Source organism: Salvelinus namaycush, unplaced genomic scaffold, assembly GCF_016432855.1.
Source record: "Salvelinus namaycush isolate Seneca unplaced genomic scaffold, SaNama_1.0 Scaffold1250, whole genome shotgun sequence".
NCBI classification, from domain to species: Eukaryota; Metazoa; Chordata; class Actinopteri; order Salmoniformes; family Salmonidae; genus Salvelinus; species Salvelinus namaycush.
In genome coordinates this window covers 38,265-56,151 of record NW_024057954.1, presented here as the reverse complement: position 1 = coordinate 56,151, position 17,887 = coordinate 38,265, and the positions used below count along the sequence as shown (strand labels likewise).

At 47.7% G+C, this 17,887-nt stretch overlaps 1 protein-coding gene across 1 annotated transcript in view; it reads left to right on the top strand.

Annotated features, from left to right (window-relative positions):
* Positions 1-9,279: 9,279 nt before the first annotated feature.
* LOC120036217 (V-type proton ATPase subunit S1-like) overlaps positions 9,280-17,887 on the top strand; it is a 43,304-nt gene continuing 34,696 nt past the window's right edge. Inside the window, exon 1 of the mRNA XM_038982698.1 lies at positions 9,280-9,404. Within this exon, the coding sequence (XP_038838626.1) occupies positions 9,280-9,404 (125 nt within the window). The remainder of the gene's footprint in view (positions 9,405-17,887) is intronic.

The window sequence follows — 17,887 nt, the reverse complement described above, 5'->3', positions numbered from 1 at the left end:
GACACCAATAAAGTACTGCATTTTGTTCATTTCTGATGTGTGTATTGTAGGAATGCTGTTAACTGTAATGACTTGGGCAGATACGTTTGGACATCAGTGAATCATGGAAGACATTGAAGAACTATTTTGTCACACTCACCTTTCCTACAGACAATTAGGATCAATTAAAGCCATGTGCCACGTTATCTGGTATATTTTTTGCTCTACAGTTTACCCACCTTTTGCAGAGTTCACCCCCCCTTTTTTACCACTACATAACTAAACCAACGCACATTCCCTCTAAAATCAAAGAGTATTTGTTCAATCTGAATATTTGACAAACCTAACATAATAGATTGGACTTGTTTGAGGCGAAAGCATCTACTACAGCCGAGAATCAGACACGGATGTGGTTTTCCAACAGCAAGGCCCAGAGCATCGTGGCAGTGCTGCCATTGTTTAGAACAGTGTTTCTTTATAATGAGGAATATGTCTCCAACACCCATCACACTCAAACTGAAAATATATGTGGACATTTTACAATCAATTGGTTCATTTTTAAATTTCCACAGTATACATTAATTGCAGCAAAGTTGGTTTTGGTTTCAGTCATGTATATGATCAAGTTCACATGGGTCAAAACAACAACAAAAAATTATAATTGGTTGACAATAGAGCCCCCTACTATCCAGGCGGTGGCTGCAAGATGACGCTGGTGAAGAGCACAGAGGTTGAGGACACATCTTTGTATCTGTGACATCATAGCTTCTGTGACATCATGGGCAGCGTCATGAAGACTTATCTCCATTTTAAAGTTGTAAATGTTCTTCCTCACAATTGGCTGATCCACCCTGATGGACAACAGGGTCACCAGGAGGAATCAGCCACCCAGTTGACTACATTAAGATGGTGACGTTCTCAATGGCGCTGCCCGTGCTAATACGGCCTTTTGGCCACTAGAAGCCTCTACCATTCTCTATGATGAAGAGCAACTGCCCAAACTGGCAGTCGACTGCAGTCTAAACTTCGACTTGTAGGTGCAAGTCTGACTATTTTTATCCCCACAATGCAACACACTTTGAAAAGGCTGTGACTATCAACTTGACAAAAGTGATTTGTTAAAACGCACCCATTCTCAACTGGGAAATCTCAGACTTCAGTGAGTTCAAGACAACTGGGAACTTAAGACATGAAGGTCAGTCAATCCGGAAAATGTCAAGAACTTTGAAAGTTTCTTCAAGTGCAGCCGCAAAAACTATCAAGCACAATGATGAAACTGGTTCTCACGAGGACCGCCACAGGAATGGAAGACCCAGAGTCACCTCTGCTACAGAGGATACGTTCATTAGAGTTACCAGCCTCAGAAATTGCAGGCCAAATAAATGCTTCACAGAGTTCAAGTAACAGACACATCTCAACATCAACTGTTCAGAGGAGACTGTGAATCAGGCCTTCGTGGTCGAATTGCTGCAAAGAAACCACTACTAAAGGACACCAATAAGAAGAAGAGACTTGCTTGGGCCAAGAAACACAAGCAATGGACATTAGACCGGTGGAAATTTGTCCTTTGGTCTGATGAGTCCAAGTTGGAGATTTTTGGTTCCAACCGCCGTGTCTTTGTGAGACGCAGTGAGGGTGAACGGATGATCTCCGCATGTGTATTTCCCACCGTGAAGCATGGAGGAGGAGGTGTTATGGTGTGGGGGTGCTTTGCTGGTGACACTGTCAGTGATTTATTTAGAATTCAAGGCACACTTAACCAGCATGGCTCCCACAGCATTCTCTTCAACCTCAGGAGGCTGAAAAAATGTGGCTTGTCACCGAAAACTCTCACTAACTTTTACAGGTGCACAGTTGAGAGCATCCTGTCGGGCTGTATCACCGCCTGGTATGGCAACTGCACCGTCCTCAACCGCAGGGCTCTCCAGAGGGTGGTGCGGTATGCACAACGCATCACCGGGGGCAAACTACCTGCCCTCCAGGACACCTACAGCACCCGATGTCACAGAAAGGCCAAAAAGATCAAGGACATCAACCACCCGAGCCTCTGCCTGTTCACACCGCTATCATCCAGAAGGCGAGGTCAATACAGGTGCATCAAAGTTGGGACAGAGAGATTGAAAAACAGCTTCTTCCTCAAATCCATCAGATTGTTAAACAGCCACCACTAACACAGAGAGGCACCTGCTTACCTACAGACTTGATATCATTGGCCAATTTAATAAATGGAACACTAGTCACTTTAATAACGCCACTTTAATAGTGTTTACATATCTCTCATTACTCATCTCATATGTATATACTGTATTCTGTATCCTTCACTATCTATTCTTTACTATCTATTGCATCTTAGCTGCTCTGTCACTGCTCATCAATATATTTTATATTTATATATTCTCATCCCATTCCTTTACTAGATTGTGTGTATTAGGTTTTGTTGTGGAATTGTTAGATATGACCTGTTAGATACTACTGCACTGTTGGATCTAGAAGCATTTCACTACACTCACAATAACGTCTGCTAACCAGGTGTATGTGACCAATAACATCTGCTAGCCATGTGTATGTGACCAATAACATCTGCTAACCATGTGTATGTGACCAATAACATCTGCTAACCAGGTGTATGTGACCAATAACACCTGCTAACCATGTGTATGTGACCAATAACATCTGCTAACCATGTGTATGTGACCAATAACATCTGCTAACCATGTGTATGTGACCAATAACATCTGCTAACCATGTGTATGTGACCAATAACATCTGCTAACCATGTGTATGTGACCAATAACATCTGCTAACCATGTGTATGTGACCAATAACATCTGCTAACCAGGTGTATGTGACCAATAACGTCTGCTAACCATGTGTATGTGACCAATAACATCTACTAACCATGTGACCAATAACATCTGCTAACCATGTGTATGTGACCAATAACATCTGCTAACCATGTGACCAATAACATATGTTAACCATGTGTATGTGACCAATAACATCTGCTAACCATGTGTATGTGACCAATAACATCTGCTAACCATGTGACCAATAACATATGTTAACCATGTGTATGTGACCAATAACATCTGCTAACCATGTGACCAATAACATCTGCTAACCATGTGTATGTGACCAATAACATCTGCTAACCATGTGACCAATAACACCTGCTAACCATGTGACCAATAACATCTGCTAACCAGGTGTATGTGACCAATAACATCTGCTAACCATGTGACCAATAACATCTGCTAACCATGTGACCAATAACATCTGCTAACCATGTGTATGTGACCAATAACATCTGCTAACCATGTGTATGTGACCAATAACATCTGCTAACCATGTGTATGTGACCAATAACATCTGCTAACCATGTGTATGTGACCAATAACATCTGCTAACCATGTGTATGTGACCAATAACATCTGCTAACCATGTGTATGTGACCAATAACATCTGCTAACCATGTGACCAATAACATCTGCTAACCATGTGACCAATAACATCTGCTAACCATGTGACCAATAACATCTGCTAACCATGTGACCAATAACATCTGCTAACCATGTGACCAATAACATCTGCTAACCATGTGACCAATAACATCTGCTAACCATGTGACCAATAACATCTGCTAACCATGTGTATGTGACCAATAACATCTGCTAACCATGTGACCAATAACATCTGCTAACCATGTGACCAATAACATCTGCTAACCATGTGACCAATAACATCTGCTAACCATGTGACCAATAACATTTGATCTGGTGGCGTTGATGCGCTATTAGTACATAACTACCGGTCAAAAGTTTAGGAACACTCGTTCAAGTCGGGATCAGGTGGGACCATTCTAGCCAATGAGAAGGCAGATACGAGTGTGATAACTGGCACAAGTCCGATATAAAGTGTTTTTGTTGTTGCCGGGATGTCACGTGTCCTACTCATATCAGTACCCTGGTGTATAAAGGGTGTGACCATTGACCAAGTTGAAGAATCTGAACTCCTAGGAGTAACATTGGATGGTCAGTTATCAAGGTCAAGTTATATTGACAAAGTTGTTTTAAAGATGGGGAGCGGTACACTACATCACCAAAAGTATGTGGACACCTGCTCGTATATCTCATTCCAAAATCATGGGCATTAATATGGAGTTGGTCCCCCTTTGCTGCTATAACAGCCTCCACTCTTCTGGGAAGTCATTAACATGGAGTTGGTCCCCCTTTGCTGCTATAACAGCCTCCACTCTTCTGGGAAGTCATTAACATGGAGTTGGTCCCCCCCCTTTGCTGCTATAACAGCCTCCACTCTTCTGGGAAGTCATTAACATGGAGTTGGTCCCCCCCCTTTGCTGCTATAACAGCCTCCACTCTTCTGGGAAGTCATTAACATGGAGTTGGTCTCCCCCCTTTGCTGCTATTACAGCCTCCACTCTTCTGGGAAGGCATTAATATGGAGTTGGTCCCCCTTTGTTGCTATAACAGCCTCCACTCTTCTGGGAAGTCATTAATATGGAGTTGGTCCCCCTTTGCTGCTATAACAGCCTCCACTCTTCTGGGAAGTCATTAATATGGAGTTGGCCCCCCCTTTGCTGCTATAACAGCCTCCACTCTTCTGGGAAGTCATTAATATGGAGTTGGTCCCCCCTTTGCTGCTATAACAGCCTCCACTCTTCCGGGAAGTCATTAATATGGAGTTGATCCCCCCTTTGCTGCTATAACAGCCTCCACTCTTCCGGGAAGTCATTAATATGGAGTTGGTCCCCCCTTTGCTGCTATAACAGCCTCCACTCTTCCGGGAAGTCATTAATATGGAGTTGGTCCCCCCTTTGCTGCTATAACAGCCTCCACTCTTCCGGGAAGTCATTAATATGGAGTTGGTCCCCCCTTTGCTGCTATAACAGCCTCCACTCTTCTGGGAAGTCATTAATATGGAGTTGGTCCCCCTTTGCTGCTAGTACAGCCGCCACTCTTCTGGGAAGGATTTCCACTAGATGTTGGAACATTGCTGTGGGGACTTGCTTCCATTCAGACACAAGAGCATTAGTGAGGTTGGGCATTGATGTTGAGCGATTAGGCCTGGCTTGCAGTCGGCGTTCCAATTCATCCCAAAGGTGTTAGATGGGGTTGAGGTGAGGGCTCTGTGCAGGCCAGTCAAGTTCTTTCACACCAATCTAGACAAACCATTTCCTTATGGACCTCGCTTTGTGCACGGGGGCATTGTCATGCTGAAACAAGAAAGGGCCTTCCCGAAACTGTTGCCACAAAGTTGGAAGCGCAGAATCATCTAGAATGTCATTGTATGTTGTAGTGTTAAGATTTCCCTTCACTGGAACTAAGGGGCCTAGCCCGAACCGTGAAAAACAGCCCCAGACCCTTATTCCTCCTCCACCAAACTTTACAGTTGGCACTATGCATTCAGGTAGGTAGCGTTCTCCTGCATCCGCCAAACCCAGATTCGTCCGTCGGATTGCCAGATGGTGAAGCGTGATTCATCACTCCAGAGAACGCATTTCCACTGCTCCAGAGTCCAATGGCGGCGAGCTTTACACCACTCCAGCCAATGCTTGGCATTGCGCTTGGTGATCTTAGGCTTGTGTGCGGCTGCTTGGCCATGGAAACCCATTTCATGAAGCTCCCGATGAACAGTTTTTGTGCTGATGTTGCTACGCGCTTCAGCACTCGGCGGTCCCGTTCTGTGAGCTTGTGGTCTACCACTTCACGGCTGAGCCGTTGTTGCTCCTAGACGTTTCCACTTCACAATAACAGCACTGACAGTTGACCGGGGCAGCTCTAACAGTTGATGGGGCAGCACTTACAGTTGACCGGGGCAGCTCTAACAGTTGATGGGGCAGCACTTACAGTTGACCGGGGCAGCTCTAACAGTTGATGGGGCAGCACTTACAGTTGACCGGGGCAGCTCTAACAGTTAATGGGGCAGCACTTACAGTTGACCGGGGCAGCTCTAACAGTTGATGGGGCAGCACTTACAGTTGACCAGGGAAGCTCTAGCAGGGCAGAAATTTGAGGAACTGACTTGTTGGAAAGGTGGCATCCTATGACAGTGCCACATTGAAAGTCACTGAGCTCTTCAGTAAGGCCATTCTACTGCCAATGTTTTGTTTATGGAGATTGCATGGCTGTGTGCTTGATTTTATACACCTGTCAGCAACGGGTATTGCTGAAATAAAACAAAGTATTGAGATAAACTTTTGTTATTGACCAAATACTTATTTTCCACCATAATTTGCAAATAAATTCATAAAAAATCCTACAATGTGATTTTCTGGATCATTTTGTCTGTCATAGTTGAAGTGTACCTATGATGAAAATTACAGGCCTCTCTCATCTTTTTAAGTGGGAGAACTTGCACAATTGGTGGCTGACTAAATACTTTTTTGCCCCACTGTATTTGAACATTTAATTCATCCTTCATTCAGTTCAGTCATCCATTTAGTCATTTGTCTGAGTTGCAATAGGAACAAAATCAAAGAGAACAGAATATCCATTTGTTTATTGAAATCCATGTGTGTATTCAAATATATCTACATTTTCCAAAGTTCTTTAGCCTATCACTTTAATAATTCAATATTTAATTTAGGCCTATCCAAATAAAAAAATAGGCTTTCAACTTGTAGGCATTGCAATTTAGGCTATCATTTTGCGTACTGGTGTCTTGCGGAATAATTTTTGAATTATATTTGTTTTTTTATAACTGTTTTTATTATAGGCCTCCCCTTTAAAAGAGACCTAGTTCACAGGCCTCTAAATACATGTGAAACAGAAAGAAGCACATGCAGTGGCTGATAGGGGAAACAGATCTGGCAATAAGAATAGGCTGTAGATAGTCTTGACCATTTGGGACCCCTTGGCTATTTAGCTCAGGACAGGTCATAGTCAAGACTTGATATTTTGTTTTGTCTCATTTATTGATATGTATATATCCTCTGTGTGATGGGTTGAGCAACGCAAATGGCTGTAACAAGCCTCCATACAGAGTGGAATTGTCACGTTCCTGACCTGTTTTCCTTTGTTATGTATTTGTTTTAGTTGGTCAGGGCGTGAGTTGGGTGGGTTGGTCTAGGTTTGATTTTCTATGTTGGGATTTTGTGTTCGGCCTGGTATGATTCTCAATCAGAGACAGCTGTGAATCGTTGTCCCTGATTGAGAGTCATACTAAGGCAGCCAGGGTTTCACTTGTGTTTTTGTGGGTGTTTGTTCCTGTGGAGGTTTTTGTTGCCACACAGGACGGTTTCGGTTTTGTCACGTTGGTTGTTTTTGTATTTTGAAGTGTTTTGTTGATTTTCATTAAAAGAATGAACACTAACCACTCTGCGTTTTGGTCCCCACCTTCTGTCAGCGAGGACAGCCGTAACAGGAATTCACTAATACAACAGTCAAAAGACCTAATATAAGGCCTACAGTTCGTGCTCCTAAATACTGGGACAAGTGTGATTCATTAGGTTACATGATCACCACATTAGCCCCACGCGGCTATACAATTTATGCAATTAAATGTCCATTAAATAACACACAACAGCATGGCATATTTAGAGAGCGGAATAGGCCTAGACTAAATCATATTTACTTTCTATTTTGTAGCTCAGGCGGTTATTCTAGACAAGACTCTTCTGTGTCTTTATAGTATCATTCTCACACAAGTCATTAGCTGGAGGTCCAAGCCGTTACTACGCCATCTACTGGTATAACGTCGTTATTGAAGGCAGGTCTAAAACAAGCTCTGGACTTTTTGCTGCAAAGCAAGAGTTGCTTTATTGACTAGACATCTTCGACTAGCTTTGTTCGGTTCATGTCCTTTAGTTGTTTGTTTGACTAGCTAACTTCGACTAGCTATGTTCGCTATGTCCTTTGCAGATGCCACATTCCTGACAGTTTGTACATATAAAAAAGATCTGTAACAGATTGAAGGGAGAGGTAAAGTAAGAATTGAACGTGTAAATGTTCATTCATAGTCGTAACATAGGATTTACAGATCTAATTGAACTATTACATGTCATGTTTAACGCTTTTCTTACGATCCTCCTAACAATTTATGTATGGCTTTTCATACTATCCCAAAGATACCTACGTTCAACCTTTTGGCAGCTATCTGGCTCCATACAGCTGTCCTGATTATTCTTTTTTGACAGTGTGACTTTACTCTCATAAAAACTGTGGATGCTGGGATTTTCTTTTGTCGGTAAAATTTATTATGCGGAAAATTGCGGTGGAAACGTCTTTATGCGCAAATATTGAATAGTAACGATCATATCGAAGAACATTTGGAGTCACGTGATGATATGTTGTGCGGTCATCCCACTACGACGCCGTAATCCATGCAGTTTGTTTGGCTACAGATGAAATAAATGATGATGAATTTAACAGGGTGGTGAAAGTGCTCGGTGATGGTCCTGATGCTGCTTCCCAATAAATATCGAGGGACTTATTCTGGTGACATGATGATCGATGCTTGACTGCCGTTTGACAAATACAAATATTCTCGCTCTTATCCATAATAATCTCATCATGTAGACTACACAACCTGCAGTTTACCTGCAGCTAGACTAGATAACCCGCACAGCTTCACTGTGTCTGCAAACTGTTGGCTAGAGCGCAGGTTGCCAAGACCAGAGTAGACACAGACAAAACTATCGGTAGAGTTGAAAATGCAAAGCAAACATATTGAATTTTAGATTTTTATTTGGTCCAAATTTAAGCAAAAAAAAACATTTTGTGTGCAGTATGTCATCACGCACTGATTTGTATCTGCAACAAGTTTATTTGGTGGGAACATACGGGGCAACGTAGCCTTAGAGTGTTGGACTAGTAACTGGAATGTTGAATATCGGATCCCCGAGGTGACAAGGTAAAAATCTGTTGTTCTGTCCATGAACAAGGCAGTTAACCCACTGTTCCTAGGCCCTCATTGAAAATAAGAATTGTTCTTAATAACTGACTTGCCTAGTTAAATACATTTTTTTAAATACCACTGATGAGAAAATGCGCATCGTTTCTTTATGCGGATTCTAGAATATTCACATTAAAATCTGTCGCCAATTGGGATGGAAACCTAGCTACTGTCACGTTTCCTAGAAATAGCATAAATTGTCAAATGTAATTAATGTCGGTGCCTATTTACCTCCCCGACTTTACTCGATGACTTCCGTCTACACTCGGCTATCACTCAAACGCGCCCAATAAGACACAGGTTGGTCCCGTGATCTGCGGGCGACGGGCACGTCGTCATTCCCTGTAGGACCACAGTAGAACAGCTTTGGTAGTACTCCCGAGGAAGATGGCGGCTGAGCAGAGGATGATGTCTGGTCGGGTCTGTATGGCGGCATTTCTAGCCATGTTGTGCACCTTCTCCTCCGGGAAATGTGACGGACAGGTGCCGCTGATGCTGTGGACGAGTGAAGGGTAAGGGCGGTGTGTGTGGTTGGTTTTGGTCTCTGATATGGGGATGCGTTTCTAACCGTGCAAGGGGGTTGACCTCTTGTCATTCATACTCATAATGGGGATATTCATATTGTCCTAACGTATTTGCTTGCTCGATACCTAGCTAGCTACGTTATATCGTGACAATTAAAAAATAATAATAATATCGTGACAATTTCATATGTGAAGCCACTAGCCAGTAAGAAATGTACTATTATGTTGGCCATATGAGATGTAGTTAGTTTAGGTCATGTCCTCATCGAGCTAGCAAGACGTTTACCTAGTTAGCCACCTGATCTGTTTACATGGGCTAACTAAACAATATTTCAAATGTGTTCATCAATCCAATCTGGAGTGCCGTAAATTCCGAGCGTCGTTTCGCTCTCGGGTCACAGTGGACGCTCTGGCGGAGGAGTAGGATTAATCCCAGTGTTTCTCTCTCGGGTTATTCAGAGCGCACAGTGGACGCCCTGGCGGAGGAGTAGGATTAATCCCAGTGTTTCTCTCTCGGGTTATTCAGAGCGCACAGTGGACGCCCTGGCGGAGGAGTAGGATTAATCCCAGTGTTTCTCTCTCGGGTTATTCAGAGCGCACAGTGGACGCTCTGGCGGAGGAGTAGGATTAACCCCAGTGTTTCTCTCTCGGGTTATTCAGAGCGCACAGTGGACGCCCTGGCGGAGGAGTAGGATTAATCCCAGTGTTTCTCTCTCGGGTTATTCAGAGCGCACAGTGGACGCTCTGGCGGAGGAGTAGGATTAATCCCAGTGTTTCTCTCTCGGGTTATTCAGAGCGCACAGTGGACGCCCTGGCGGAGGAGTAGGATTAATCCCAGTGTTTCTCTCTCGGGTTATTCAGAGCGCACAGTGGACGCCCTGGCGGAGGAGTAGGATTAATCCCAGTGTTTCTCTCTCGGGTTATTCAGAGCGCACAGTGGACGCTCTGGCGGAGGAGTAGGATTAATCCCAGTGTTTCTCTCGGGTTATTCAGAGCGCACAGTGGATGCCCTGGCAGAGGAGTAGGATTAATCCCAGTGTTTCTCTCGGGTTATTCAGAGCGCGCAGTGGATGCCCTGGCAGAGGAGTAGGATTAATCCCAGTGTTTCTCTCGGGTTATTCAGAGCGCACAGTGGACGCTCTGGCGGAGGATTAGGATTAATCCCAGTGTTTCTCTCAGGTTATTCAGAGCGCACAGTGGATGCCCTGGCGGAGGAGTAGGATTAATCCCAGTGTTTCTCTCTCGGGTTATTCAGAGCGCACAGTGGACGCTCTGGCGGAGGAGTAGGATTAATCCCAGTGTTTCTCTCTCGGGTTATTCAGAGCGCACAGTGGACGCTCTGGCGGAGGAGTAGGATTATTCCCAGTGTTTCTCTCTCGGGTTATTCAGAGCGCACAGTGGACGCCCTGGTGGAGGAGTAGGATTAATCCCAGTGTTTCTCTCGGGTTATTCAGAGCGCACAGTGGACGCCCTGGCGGAGGAGTAGGATTAATCCCAGTGTTTCTCTCTCGGGTTATTCAGAGCGCACAGTGGACGCTCTGGCGGAGGAGTAGGATTAATCCCAGTGTTTCTCTCTCGGGTTATTCAGAGCGCACAGTGGACGCTCTGGCGGAGGAGTAGGATTAATCCCAGTGTTTCTCTCGGGTTATTCAGAGCGCACAATGGACGCTCTGGCGGAGGAGTAGGATTAATCCCAGTGTTTCTCTCTCGGGTTATTCAGAGCGCACAGTGGACGCTCTGGCGGAGGAGTAGGATTAATCCCAGTGTTTCTCTCGGGTTATTCAGAGCGCACAGTGGACGCTCTGGCGGAGGAGTAGGATTAATCCCAGTGTTTCTCTCTCGGGTTATTCAGAGCGCACAGTGGACGCTCTGGCGGAGGAGTAGGATTAATCCCAGTGTTTCTCTCGGGTTATTCAGAGCGCACAGTGGACGCTCTGGCGGAGGATTAGGATTAATCCCAGTGTTTCTCTCGGGTTATTCAGAGCGCACAGTGGATGCCCTGGCGGAGGAGTAGGATTAATCCCAGTGTTTCTCTCTCGGGTTATTCAGAGCGCACAGTGGACGCCCTGGCGGAGGAGTAGGATTAATCCCAGTGTTTCTCTCTCGGGTTATTCAGAGCGCACAGTGGACGCCCTGGCGGAGGAGTAGGATTAATCCCAGTGTTTCTCTCTCGGGTTATTCAGAGCGCACAGTGGACGCTCTGGCGGAGGAGTAGAATTAATCCCAGTGTTTCTCTCGGGTTATTCAGAGCGCACAGTGGATGCTCTGGCGGAGGAGTAGAATTAATCCCAGTGTTTCTCTCGGGTTATTCAGAGCGCACAGTGGATGCTCTGGCGGAGGAGTAGAATTAATCCCAGTGTTTCTCTCGGGTTATTCAGAGCGCACAGTGGATGCTCTGGCGGAGGAGTAGAATTAATCCCAGTGTTTCTCTCACAGTGGACGCCCTGGCGGAGGAGTAGGATTAATCCCAGTGTTTCTCTCTCACAGTGGACGCCCTGGCGGAGGAGTAGGATTAATCCCAGTGTTTCTCTCTCACAGTGGACGCCCTGGCGGAGGAGTAGGATTAATCCCAGTGTTTCTCTCTCGGGTTATTCAGAGCGCACAGTGGACGCCCTGGCGGAGGAGTAAGATTAATCCCAGTGTTTCTCTCTCGGGTTATTCAGAGCGCACAGTGGACGCCCTGGCGGAGGAGTAGGATTAATCCCAGTGTTTCTCTCTCGGGTTATTCAGAGCGCACAGTGGACGCCCTGGCGGAGGAGTAGGATTAATCCCAGTGTTTCTCTCTCGGGTTATTCAGAGCGCACAGTGGACGCTCTGGCGGAGGAGTAGGATTAATCCCAGTGTTTCTCTCTCGGGTTATTCAGAGCGCACAGTGGACGCTCTGGCGGAGGAGTAGGATTAATCCCAGTGTTTCTCTCTCGGGTTATTCAGAGCGCACAGTGGATGCTCTGGCGGAGGAGTAGAATTAATCCCAGTGTTTCTCTCGGGTTATTCAGAGCGCACAGTGGATGCTCTGGCGGAGGAGTAGAATTAATCCCAGTGTTTCTCTCGGGTTATTCAGAGCGCACAGTGGACGCTCTGGCGGAGGAGTAGGATTAATCCCAGTGTTTCTCTCTCGGGTTATTCAGAGCGCACAGTGGACGCTCTGGCGGAGGAGTAGGATTAATCCCAGTGTTTCCCTCGGGTTATTCAGAGCGCACAGTGGACGCTCTGGCAGAGGAGTAGGATTAATCCCAGTGTTTCTCTCTCGGGTTATTCAGAGCGCACAGTGGACGCTCTGGCGGAGGAGTAGGATTAATCCCAGTGTTTCTCTCGGGTTATTCAGAGCGCACAGTGGATGCCCTGGCAGAGGAGTAGGATTAATCCCAGTGTTTCTCTCGGGTTATTCAGAGCGCACAGTGGATGCCCTGGTGGAGGAGTAGGATTAATCCCAGTGTTTCTCTCTCGGGTTATTCAGAGCGCACAGTGGACGCTCTGGCGGAGGAGTAGGATTAATCCCAGTGTTTCTCTCGGGTTATTCAGAGCGCACAGTGGACGCTCTGCCGGAGGAGTAGGATTAATCCCAGTGTTTCTCTCTCGGGTTATTCAGAGCGCACAGTGGACGCTCTGCCGGAGGAGTAGGATTAATCCCAGTGTTTCTCTCTCACAGTGGACGCCCTGGCGGAGGAGTAGGATTAATCCCAGTGTTTCTCTCTCGGGTTATTCAGAGCGCACAGTGGACGCCCTGGCAGAGGAGTAGGATTAATCCCAGTGTTTCTCTCTCGGGTTATTCAGAGCGCACACTGGACGCTCTGGCGGAGGAGTAGGATTAATCCCAGTGTTTCTCTCGGGTTATTCAGAGCGCACAGTGGACGCTCTGCCGGAGGAGTAGGATTAATCCCAGTGTTTCTCTCTCGGGTTATTCAGAGCGCACAGTGGACGCTCTGCCGGAGGAGTAGGATTAATCCCAGTGTTTCTCTCTCACAGTGGACGCCCTGGCGGAGGAGTAGGATTAATCCCAGTGTTTCTCTCTCGGGTTATTCAGAGCGCACAGTGGACGCCCTGGCAGAGGAGTAGGATTAATCCCAGTGTTTCTCTCTCGGGTTATTCAGAGCGCACAGTGGATGCTCTGGCGGAGGAGTAGAATTAATCCCAGTGTTTCTCTCGGGTTATTCAGAGCGCACAGTGGATGCTCTGGCGGAGGAGTAGAATTAATCCCAGTGTTTCTCTCTCGGGTTATTCAGAGCGCACAGTGGACGCCCTGGCGGAGGAGTAGGATTAATCCCAGTGTTTCTCTCTCGGGTTATTCAGAGCGCACAGTGGACGCTCTGGCGGAGGAGTAGAATTAATCCCAGTGTTTCTCTCGGGTTATTCAGAGCGCACAGTGGATGCTCTGGCGGAGGAGTAGAATTAATCCCAGTGTTTCTCTTGGGTTATTCAGAGCGCACAGTGGACGCTCTGGCGGAGGAGTAGGATTAATCCCAGTGTTTCTCTCTCGGGTTATTCAGAGCGCACAGTGGACGCTCTGGCGGAGGAGTAGGATTAATCCCAGTGTTTCCCTCGGGTTATTCAGAGCGCACAGTGGACGCTCTGGCGGAGGAGTAGGATTAATCCCAGTGTTTCTCTCTCGGGTTATTCAGAGCGCACAGTGGACGCTCTGGCGGAGGAGTAGGATTAATCCCAGTGTTTCTCTCGGGTTATTCAGAGCGCACAGTGGATGCCCTGGCAGAGGAGTAGGATTAATCCCAGTGTTTCTCTCGGGTTATTGAGAGCGCACAGTGGATGCCCTGGCGGAGGAGTAGGATTAATCCCAGTGTTTCTCTCTCGGGTTATTCAGAGCGCACAGTGGACGCTCTGGCGGAGGAGTAGGATTAATCCCAGTGTTTCTCTCTCGGGTTATTCAGAGCGCACAGTGGACGCTCTGGCGGAGGAGTAGGATTAATCCCAGTGTTTCTCTCAGGTTATTCAGAGCGCACAGTGGACGCTCTGCCGGAGGAGTAGGATTAATCCCAGTGTTTCTCTCTCGGGTTATTCAGAGCGCACAGTGGACGCTCTGCCGGAGGAGTAGGATTAATCCCAGTGTTTCTCTCTCACAGTGGACGCCCTGGCGGAGGAGTAGGATTAATCCCAGTGTTTCTCTCTCGGGTTATTCAGAGCGCACAGTGGACGCTCTGCCGGAGGAGTAGGATTAATCCCAGTGTTTCTCTCTCGGGTTATTCAGAGCGCACAGTGGACGCCCTGGCGGAGGAGTAGGATTAACCCCAGTGTTTCTCTCTCGGGTTATTCAGAGCGCACAGTGGACGCTCTGCCGGAGGAGTAGGAATAATCCCAGTGTTTCTCTCTCACAGTGGACGCCCTGGCGGAGGAGTAGGATTAATCCCAGTGTTTCTCTCTCGGTTATTCAGAGCGCACAGTGGACGCTCTGCCGGAGGAGTAGGATTAATCCCAGTGTTTCTCTCTCGGGTTATTCAGAGCGCACAGTGGACGCCCTGGCGGAGGAGTAGGATTAACCCCAGTGTTTCTCTCTCGGGTTATTCAGAGCGCACAGTGGACGCTCTGGCGGAGGAGTAGGATTAATCCCAGTGTTTCTCTCTGGTTATTCAGAGCGCACAGTGGACGCTCTGGCGGAGGAGTAGGATTAATCCCAGTGTTTCTCTCTCGGGTTATTCAGAGCGCACAGTGGACGCTCTGGCGGAGGAGTAGGATTAATCCCAGTGTTTCTCTCTCGGGTTATTCAGAGCGCACAGTGGATGCCCTGGCGGAGGAGTAGGATTAATCCCAGTGTTTCTCTCTCGGGTTATTCAGAGCGCACAGTGGACGCTCTGGCGGAGGAGTAGAATTAATCCCAGTGTTTCTCTCGGGTTATTCAGAGCGCACAGTGGATGCTCTGGCGGAGGAGTAGAATTAATCCCAGTGTTTCTCTCGGGTTATTCAGAGCGCAAAATGGATGCTCTGGCGGAGGAGTAGAATTAATCCCAGTGTTTCTCTCGGGTTATTCAGAGCGCACAGTGGACGCTCTGGCGGAGGAGTAGGATTAATCCCAGTGTTTCTCTCTCGGGTTATTCAGAGCGCACAGTGGACGCTCTGCCGGAGGAGTAGGATTAATCCCAGTGTTTCTCTCTCGGGTTATTCAGAGCGCACAGTGGACGCTCTGCCGGAGGAGTAGGATTAATCCCAGTGTTTCTCTCTCACAGTGGACGCCCTGGCGGAGGAGTAGGATTAATCCCAGTGTTTCTCTCTCGGGTTATTCAGAGCGCACAGTGGACGCTCTGCCGGAGGAGTAGGATTAATCCCAGTGTTTCTCTCTCGGGTTATTCAGAGCGCACAGTGGACGCCCTGGCGGAGGAGTAGGATTAACCCCAGTGTTTCTCTCTCTCTGGTTATTCAGAGCGCACAGTGGACGCTCTGCCGGAGGAGTAGGATTAATCCCAGTGTTTCTCTCTCACAGTGGACGCCCTGGCGGAGGAGTAGGATTAATCCCAGTGTTTCTCTCTCGGGTTATTCAGAGCGCACAGTGGACGCTCTGCCGGAGGAGTAGGATTAATCCCAGTGTTTCTCTCTCGGGTTATTCAGAGCGCACAGTGGACGCCCTGGCGGAGGAGTAGGATTAACCCCAGTGTTTCTCTCTCGGGTTATTCAGAGCGCACAGTGGACGCTCTGGCGGAGGAGTAGGATTAATCCCAGTGTTTCTCTCTCACAGTGGACGCCCTGGCGGAGGAGTAGGATTAATCCCAGTGTTTCTCTCGGGTTATTCAGAGCGCACAGTGGACGCCCTGGCGGAGGAGTAGGATTAATCCCAGTGTTTCTCTCTCGGGTTATTCAGAGCGCACAGTGGACGCTCTGGCGGAGGAGTAGGATTAATCCCAGTGTTTCTCTCGGGTTATTCAGAGCGCACAGTGGACGCCCTGGCGGAGGAGTAGGATTAATCCCAGTGTTTCTCTCTTGGGTTATTCAGAGCGCACAGTGGACGCTCTGGCAGAGGAGTAGGATTAATCCCAGTGTTTCTCTCTCGGGTTATTCAGAGCGCACAGTGGACGCCCTGGCGGAGGAGTAGGATTAATCCCAGTGTTTCTCTCTTGGGTTATTCAGAGCGCACAGTGGACGCTCTGGCAGAGGAGTAGGATTAATCCCAGTGTTTCTCTCGGGTTATTCAGAGCGCACAGTGGACGCCCTGGCGGAGGAGTAGGATTAATCCCAGTGTTTCTCTCTCGGGTTATTCAGAGCGCACAGTGGACGCTCTGGCGGAGGAGTAGGATTAATCCCAGTGTTTCTCTCTCGGGTTATTCAGAGCGCACAGTGGACGCCCTGGCGGAGGAGTAGGATTAATCCCAGTGTTTCTCTCTCGGGTTATTCAGAGCGCACAGTGGACGCTCTGCCGGAGGAGTAGGATTAATCCCAGTGTTTCTCTCTCGGGTTATTCAGAGCGCACAGTGGACGCCCTGGCGGAGGAGTAGGATTAACCCCAGTGTTTCTCTCTCGGGTTATTCAGAGCGCACAGTGGACGCCCTGGTGGAGGAGTAGGATTAATCCCAGTGTTTCTCTCTCGGGTTATTCAGAGCGCACAGTGGACGCTCTGGCGGAGGAGTAGGATTAATCCCAGTGTTTCTCTCTCGGGTTATTCAGAGCGCACAGTGGACGCTCTGGCGGAGGAGTAGGATTAATCCCAGTGTTTCTCTCGGGTTATTCAGAGCGTACAGTGGACGCTCTGGCGGAGGAGTAGGATTAATCCCAGAGTTTTTCTCTCTCGGGTTATTCAGAGCGCACAGTGGACGCTCTGGCGGAGGAGTAGGATTAATCCCAGTGTTTCTCTCGGGTTATTCAGAGCGCACAGTGGACGCTCTGGCGGAGGAGTAGGATTAATCCCAGTGTTTCTCTCTCGGGTTATTCAGAGCGCACAGTGGACGCTCTGGCGGAGGAGTAGGATTAATCCCAGTGTTTCTCTCGGGTTATTCAGAGCGCACAGTGGATGCCCTGGCAGAGGAGTAGGATTAATCCCAGTGTTTCTCTCAGGTTATTCAGAGCGCACAGTGGATGCCCTGGCGGAGGAGTAGGATTAATCCCAGTGTTTCTCTCTCGGGTTATTCAGAGCGCACAGTGGACGCTCTGGCGGAGGAGTAGGATTAATCCCAGTGTTTCTCTCTCGGGTTATTCAGAGCGCACAGTGGACGCTCTGGCGGAGGAGTAGGATTAATCCCAGTGTTTCTCTCGGGTTATTCAGAGCGCACAGTGGATGCCCTGGCAGAGGAGTAGGATTAATCCCAGTGTTTCTCTCGGGTTATTCAGAGCGCACAGTGGATGCCCTGGCGGAGGAGTAGGATTAATCCCAGTGTTTCTCTCTCGGGTTATTCAGAGCGCACAGTGGACACTCTGGCGGAGGAGTAGGATTAATCCCAGTGTTTCTCTCTCGGGTTATTCAGAGCGCACAGTGGACGCTCTGGCGGAGGAGTAGGATTAATCCCAGTGTTTCTCTCGGGTTATTCAGAGCGCACAGT